The sequence below is a fragment of the Trachymyrmex septentrionalis genome, unplaced genomic scaffold (assembly GCF_001594115.1).
Source record: "Trachymyrmex septentrionalis isolate Tsep2-gDNA-1 unplaced genomic scaffold, Tsep1.0 scaffold129, whole genome shotgun sequence".
NCBI classification, from domain to species: Eukaryota; Metazoa; Arthropoda; class Insecta; order Hymenoptera; family Formicidae; genus Trachymyrmex; species Trachymyrmex septentrionalis.
Genome location: NW_017304428.1, coordinates 874779 through 883341, shown reverse-complemented (window position 1 = coordinate 883341; position 8563 = coordinate 874779). Strand labels below are relative to the sequence as shown.

The window sequence follows — 8563 nt, the reverse complement described above, 5'->3', positions numbered from 1 at the left end:
CCGAAAGGTCCAAAAATGTCACAATTAGCGGCTGCTAAATATATGAAAAAGTCGAAATCATTCGTACAGAAGTGGGTGCAGCGATATAATGTGGCAAAAAATGTCGATGATTTACCGGAACGTGGCTCGATATGCAAAGTGAACAAAAAAGACTATAAAAAAATAGTGAATCTGTTTTCGCGGAATCCTGGCTTAACACTGCGTCAAGGACAAGCATAATTGAAGTAGAAAGGTTTAGATATATCGTATGAAACTATTCGAACCTATCTCAAGGCTAATATAATAACATGAAATGGTGCAACACAGTGAAGAGACCTCTGTTGAATGAAAAACATGTGACGAAGCGACTCGCTTGGGCGCGCGAGAACATTGATCGAGACTTTAGCAACGTAATTTTTACTGACGAATGTTCCATATGGGCACATTGTACCCTCAAACGAGCCTGATCAACTTCCAGAAATAAAATTGTCGAGCGGACCGTTAAACATGGAGTAAAGATGCATCTTTGGAGCTGCTTTTCAAAGCAGTTTTTCGTCATTTTGTACTTGTTTACTTGCAACCTGAACACCGAGAAAATGCTCGAAATCTACAAAAAGGCTTTGTTATCGTCTGCCAAACGTTGGTTCATCGACAAAAATGAGGATTGGATTCTGCAGGAAGACAACGATCCCAAACACCGCAGCGCTCTGTACCGAGTGAAAACAGCAATCTGGCATAGTTACACTGGATTGGCCGTCGCAGTCGCCCGACGCAAATCCTATCGAAAATGTGTGGGCATACATTAACCACAAGCTTTGTGAAAAACGCACCTACACTTTAAAGCAACTATCTCGCGAGATTCGACGGATTTGGAGAATCTTATCGTTAGAATATGCCGTTAATTTGGTCGAAAGCATGTCTCGAAGATGCCAGGCAATTATCGATGGCGATAGTGACTGGTCGTATTACTAATGTAATTGCATCTTCGATTTAATTGAGTATTATACATATATGCATATAAAAATTTTATTTAATACATTTTTTTACAAATTAACTCGACCACGCTCTTACTTGACTTACTGTATTTAAGTCGTGGTCGCTTGAAGAGGAAGTGGGCTTTTCAAAATATTGCAGACTTCGAGTATTTTTACTGAAAGCGTCTAGGTTGAATGTTGTAGCACAATCGATAGTTAATATTCTTATTCCAAGATGGATGATATCAATATTCCTCGGAAGGATGCAAGAAGTCGTCATACTGGGTCAAAGTTGTAAATTTTTTCTTAAAAAAAAAACGATAGCGACAAGATTGAATTTTTATCTATTATTTAGTTGTGATAAACAGCCATATCTACCCAAACATGTACAATTTTCTTACTCCATGTAAAATTGTACGTATTTGGGTAGATATGGCTGCTCTCGTGGCTATCCAAAAGATATGTAAATCATATTTCTTGACAATTGATATCACAATTAAGTAATAGACGAAAATTCAATCTTGTCGCTATCAATTTTTTTAGAAAAAAATATTTCAGAAAAAATTTACTACTTTGATCCAATATGGTGACTCCTTCTTTTGAGGAGTATGGGAGTTTTCCTCTTCTTGGAATAAAGGTATTAACTATCGATTGCAACAACATTTAATCTTGACAGTAAAAATGCTCAAAATCTGCAACATTTTGAAAAGCCCACTTCTTCTTCAAGCGACCGCGATCGGGCTTAAATATGTATATAGTTTTTATGTTTTACATGAAATGAAAGATTACACTTCCCATACTTATCGCTATGGGTAACAAAATCATTACAGTGGCCTCTTGATCTACATTATATACTATTAGCGAATTGAAATGAACAATAATGATGATTTTTAGTTAAAGCTTGTTCGGGCATTTGCATGGCCGAAAGAATCGCCGATTATTGTGATGCCGTGCTGGTAATAGACACCTTATGCAAGCCTGGCTACAAGTGCTGCGTATCCAGAGATGCCTTCGGGGAGTCACCGCCACCTGAGCTCCTGGTAATTGATCGCCTGAACTCTTCTCGTATCGACGAGAAGAACAGCTCAAATGACACTAAAGTCTCATCCCCATTGACGACAATGCGACCAAACACATCATTATCGGCGAGCGTTTCTGCAATTGCCACTGCGACAACAATGACGACGATGATAACAACGTTAACTGCTACTAGACAGCCACCGACAGCAGCGACAACAACAAGACCTAAGCCAATACCATTCAAGCCATGCAAAGGAAGATGCATGAGTGGTCTATCCGCTCTTTTCTGCGAGAATGTCGACGCATATGCAGATTGTCCTCCTGATGATTCTGTATTGACGGTTTGCTGTATCAGTGAACCGCAAAAAGCGGTAATGAGATTTAACATTTGATAGTACTTTAACGAAAGCTATACTGTCATTCATGAATGCGTTGATTTACTCTAAAAAGCTACCTCGAAGCTATTTAGAAGATCATTAAACGGTACTATAATTTGGCAAGATTACTTTCTAAATTTCGTAGAGTGAAATTTCATTCGAAGAGACTGAAAATTAAGCCAATCTTGAAAAAAGAGTGAAAATATGGCCACTCTTGGTGAAAATTTAGAGAGTAGCCTAAAGTTGTTCGCAGCAGTATAAATAAATATATCATTTCTTTTGGAAGGAAACGACAACGACGATTCAGCCCTCCACGAAAGCTCCTCAACTAAAGCTATCAACGTGCCCTGGTTTTTGCCTATTAACTCTTATGGCAGCCTTCTGTGAGCGACCGAATGTAATCATAACGAAAACGTCAACTTGTCAATCCAGTTACATCTGCTGCGATAATACAAAAAGCTCGTCACAAGTAATTAACTTATGATTCACAATCAGTTTTTCTATTGTCCGTGTTATTTGACCAATCTGTAAATATAGAAAAAATTCTACGCGAAAATAATATAATATGCAAACAACAAAATGCAGTTTATTCATTTATAATTTTTTTTTAGTAATCTTTGTAATTTTTTTGCGACGTTTCAGACTCCGAGACCAAGACCGAGACCTACTCCACGACCGCCGACAACGATATCATTACCACCGGACCCACGTCCGGATTGTCCCGGTTCCTGCATTGTATCTTACTTGTCATTTACCTGTTTCAGTAAGTATGCGCGAAGAATGCGCGCCTCACGTGAATAGTGTCTCATGTTTATTCATACATGCGTAGGAAACGCTGAGCTGACGAATTTATTCAAGTGCAAGAAACAGGGACACCAGTGCTGTGCACCGAAATCTCTAATAAGAGAATTCCACGATGGAAATTCTACGGAGCCGATTCTAACCAACAGGAACGACACATTTCACGTTACTTCGCGTCCTTATACCACCCCACTCACCACGTTGTGTAAGTATCTAGGAATTAAAAAATTTATCATTACTCTGTGAAATCATAAAATTACTGGAAATTGCGAAAATCGTCGATTAAATTTAAGTTACAGAACGATTCAAATTCAAGTTAAAAATCGATCTAAATTCAAGATACAGGCTGATTCAAGCTGAGTTAAAGTCGATTAATTCAAGCTAAAAAACTAATTGTAAGCTAAAAACAAATTGAAATTAAATCCAAAGCCAGCTAAATTAAGTATAAATTAAAGACTAATTCAAATGCAAGTTAAAATTAGCTAATTGTAAGTTCAAGTTAAAAGCTAATTCATAATTAGCTTTTCATTTAAATTAAATTCATTTAAATTAAAGTCAGTTAAATGTGTATCTATGTATGCTAAAAAATCATTAATTTTTTAGATGAAACGACGACGATTATCACTACTACTAGAAGTCCGGTGTACAGTAAATATGTTTGCGGCGTGAAAGGGACCTCACGCGGTCCAATCCAGGCACGAAATTCCGAAAGAATCGCGCGCGTTGTAGGCGGTGAAGATGCAGATGCCAACGAATGGTGTTGGCAGGTCGCGTTGATAAATTCCCTCAATCAATACCTGTGTGGAGGCGCGTTGATAGGGACGCAATGGGTTCTTACTGCGGCGCATTGTGTCACAAAGTAAGTAAATGTCACTTGTCTTCCGCATACGCGCGGAACGAATCTGAAAACTGAAAAAGTAGGAAAAAGCACTCATTTCCAGCATTGTAAGGACCGGCGACGCAATCTATGTAAGGGTGGGTGATCATGATCTCACTCGTAAATACGGAAGCCCTGGTGCTCAGACCTTGCGTGTCGCAACGACATACATCCACCACAATCACAATAGCCAGACGCTTGATAACGATATCGCTTTACTAAAGCTTCATGGTCAAGCGGAACTGAAAGACGGAGTTTGTCTAGTTTGTTTGCCCGCGCGGGGTGTTAGTCACACAGCTGGAAAAAGGTGTACAGTTACTGGTTATGGATACATGGGAGAAGGTAAGTTCTTCATATATCATTTGATATTGTGTATTTCTTTCTTTAAAGAATAAACATTGTGGTGTGTATATTATTATTGTTTACGCAATAACATGCGGCAATATTTTACAGCCGGTCCTATACCTCTTCGAGTACGTGAAGCGGAAATACCGATCGTCAGCGATGCCGAATGCATAAGGAAAGTGAATGCCGTGACCGAGAAGATCTTTATTCTACCAGCAAGTAGTTTCTGCGCCGGTGGCGAACAGGGAAATGACGCGTGTCAGGTATCATTTTTCTGTGATATTGAGGAAAATATGAGTGTGTAAAATTAACCTCCCTTTTTTAAAAAATTGCAATTTTGACAACTGTTCCAGATTGTTTTTAATTTGTTCTACATTATTCCAAGGCGATATTATCTTATCTAACGTTTCTCCAAAAAAATAAAAAAATAAAATTCTTTTTGATTCAGTCAAATTCATTACCGCTATAGATTGTTCTAGTTTTTCCAAACATTGTTCCAAAAGAACAATTATGTTGAACGGAATCGCGAAACAAAAAGAAACATTTTTCGATAAACGGATTCTCGAATCAAAAGTAAACGTATCATCTCCTTCTTGTTCAAATGTAGAATTTTGTATTTTTAGTTATTCTATCCTACAAAACACAGTTCTGAATCTCATAGTATGAATCTCGTATCGCTACCGGTTCTTCCAAAAATCGAAAAAAAAAAAATGTATTTGTTGTAGCTATCATCGAAAGTAAACTCTTTTCGTATTTCAATGGAAAACTTTTTGTTCTGAGATGTTCTAGTCCTACGAAATTTCATATCGCTACCGGTTCTTCCAAAAATTGAATGTATTTCTTGCAGCTATAATATCATCAAGAGTATGCTTTCTTTCGTGTTGAGAACTTTTTACGGTGAGTTGTTTTAGCGGTTTGAATAATAATTAATTTCTGCGGTATGAATCTCGTACTGCTATTTTGTCTTTAAAAAATTCTTTCAAAAATCGAAAAAAAATATATTTTTGACATTTTTGAATTTTCAAAAAACGAATAGTGATGCGAAATTTGTAATCCAAAATTATATTTCGTAGGGCTAGAACTACTCAGAACAAAAAGTTCTCCATTGCAACACGACACAGGGTTAGAACTATTCAGAACAAAAGTTCTCAATTGGAACACGAAAGAAAGCGTACATTCACTCTTGATAGTAGATACCTGCAAAAAAATACATTTTTTTCGATTTTTGAAAAAACTGATAGCGATACAAGATTTATACTGCAGAACTGTGTGTAGTAGGACTAGAACAACTAAAAAATATAAAATTCTTCATTTGAACAAGAAGGAGATGATATGTTTACTTTTGGTCCGAGGGACCGTTTGTTACAAAATACTTTTTTTTTCATTTTCTGTAATTTCCGTTTGACTTACAAAATTGTCTTTTTGGAACAATATTTGGAATAACTAAAATAATTTGTAGCGAGCAGAAACTATTTGATTTTTAAAAAAAGGGGGCGTAACAAAAAAAATCGTTCTTTTATTTAATTTTATTGGAGAACCATTTGGAATAAGGTAATACTGCTTTGGAACAATGTAGAACAAATTGAGATCAATCTGGAACAATTATCAAAATAGTAATTTTCGATAAAAGGAGGGCTAACTTCACACAAAATATTATCTCTATATTCAATGCCGTGTCAGAGTATAATTGCAGATCTGCAAGGGTTTGTTGTTGGGCAGCTGAGAGTCATTTCCGCACCAGTTTTTTGCGTAGAATCCGAATCCGAGCTGAGAATTGTCCCATCACGTCAGGGTTTTGAGATATTTGAGGTTATGTAACCGAAAAATGGCTATTTTGGGGATGTTTGAGGTTAGAAAAAGTGTGTAACAAAATTTTTGTAATTTTTTCTACCTATCTAATCTTTTAGTACTAGTTTTCCTCTACAAAAACAGCCCCTGAGCGTTGCCCTACGTTGTTCCTTTCTGATCAAGAACCTGTTGTCAGTAAATATTAGAAGTATCTCCAGGTACCTCTAAATCAAAGAAATGGGGAATGAAATCGAAAATTTCGATACACAAGGAAATTTCTCCCTCAGAGTCTTCCAAGACAAAGATCACAATTCCGAATTATCGCCTTCCTGGTCGTCAGTTAAACCTTAATAATTGATCAGCAACCTCGAAAACCCCTGAATACCAACGTTGGTGTGAATCCGTTCATTTTTGATAACCTCATTAACAAGCAACCAGTCAAATACCGCGAATATGTGATCTTAAAATAGACATAACTTTTGAAAGGAACAACGTAGGGCAACGCTCAGGGGCTGTTTTTGTAGAGGAAAACTAGTACTAAAAGATTAGATAGGTAGAAAAAATTACAAAAATTTTGTTACACACTTTTTCTAACCTCCCCAAAATAGCCATTTTTCGGTTACATAACCTCAAATATCTTAAAACCCTGACGTGATGGGACAATTCTCAGCTCGGATTCGGATTCTACGCAAAAAACTGGTTCGGAAACGACTCTCAGCTGCCCAACAACAAACAAAACCCCATTATTTGCAGATCTGTGTTGTCATAACACATTGTAAAATTTTTTATTACAAATGTTTCATCAAACGTGAAACTAATTAATTATATTTTTCAGGGCGATGGTGGAGGTCCTCTGGTATGTCAAGATGACGGTTTTTATGAGCTGGCCGGACTAGTGTCTTGGGGATTTGGTTGTGGTCGCCAAAATGTACCGGGTGTGTACGTAAAAGTCTCCTCGTACATCGGCTGGATAAATCAGATCATATCGGTGAATAACCTCTAGCTCTTATCTCTTCAATATATGACGATCGAATATGTCTAAGCATATATTTTATTTATTAATAAAACATTGTAATACTTTCACGCGCTTGATGATACATACATAGTGCACTAAGCTACATATATAATAAAGATCTAAGAGACAAAAAGAACATAGACACATAGAGATAAGCTTGGTATTAGCTATGAATTTAACTATATGTATTGGCATTACCAGGTGTGGCGGAAGTAATATTGACAATAGAATTTTACTATTTGAACCGTACATTTAAAAATTCAACAATAAGAAATAGAAATAAAAGTCGTAGCGGTCAAAGCTAAGTCTTTAATGCTTAAATAATTCAATCTGAAAAAAATATATATATGAATATAATATATGTATATACTTGCATATACTATATTTGCTGTCATTCTATAACTGCGCGCCGAATTGATTTTCCTGATCTATAAACGCAATTAAACTGCTGTATTCTAAATTAAATTGACAAGCAATTTTAATAATTTGATGTTCAATTGGGCATCTTATTAAAAAGATGATTAAACTATATATTTTATATTTTAAGACTACCTTGCCTCGGTAATCTTAAAAGCTTAGGACTCTCATACGGAATACAAGATCCGAATTCGACTCCCAATCGAGGTAATTTTTCTCAATAAATTTATTTATAGTTTTTTTTCAGCATATTAACATCTTAAGATACTTTATTGAGCATCAAATTATTAAAATTGTTTGTCAATTTAATTTGTAATATTACTATAGTAGTTTGATTGCGTTTTAAGTCCGGAAAACCAATTTGGTGCATAGTTTGAATGACTAAATGGTGTATATGCAAGTACATATATAGTATATGTAGTAATTTAGATTGAATTATTTAAGCATTAAAGACCTAGCTTTGATCGTTATAGCCATTATTTCTATTTCTTATTATTGGGAGTAATATTATAATACTTCCATCATGTTACCAGGGAATGGAAGAGTTATGATAGAATCATACAATGCTTAATTTCTTAAATGATAAGTATGAATGCATGCGTGCATAAATGTACATATTCCTATGGTTACTTTGATGCATATAGTCTGATACTTGACAAATAACCATGAAATTAGCAATTATTTCTTTTGATTAGTGTATGCAAGGAAATAAATTATGAAATAATCCATAATAAATACAAAAATCATGTATATGAGCATATAACACTCAATACATGAACGAATTCTAACATACAGAGCAGGCATGTCTGCATATGCATGCATGTCATTCAAGAAATCGAGCATTGTGTGATTCCATCTTTACTATTCTGTTACTTTTTATAATAACAATTTGATAATGACGTATTTTTTATGACTATAATAATAGCTAATTATACATTATATATTATATTATATATTTTATATATTATAT

The 8563-nt window shown here is 35.4% G+C and overlaps 1 protein-coding gene across 1 annotated transcript in view; it reads left to right on the top strand.

The window, feature by feature from the left end:
• The window catches only part of LOC108756643 (prothrombin-like), a 44191-nt gene extending 36772 nt beyond the window's left edge, over positions 1 to 7419 (top strand). Inside the window, exons 4-11 of the mRNA XM_018500619.1 lie at positions 1848 to 2344; positions 2637 to 2819; positions 2993 to 3113; positions 3180 to 3356; positions 3755 to 4010; positions 4093 to 4370; positions 4482 to 4636; positions 6997 to 7419. Coding sequence (XP_018356121.1) covers positions 1848 to 2344; positions 2637 to 2819; positions 2993 to 3113; positions 3180 to 3356; positions 3755 to 4010; positions 4093 to 4370; positions 4482 to 4636; positions 6997 to 7164 — 1835 coding nt within the window. The 3' untranslated portion in view covers positions 7165 to 7419. The remainder of the gene's footprint in view (positions 1 to 1847; positions 2345 to 2636; positions 2820 to 2992; positions 3114 to 3179; positions 3357 to 3754; positions 4011 to 4092; positions 4371 to 4481; positions 4637 to 6996) is intronic.
• Positions 7420 to 8563: the final 1144 nt, after the last annotated feature.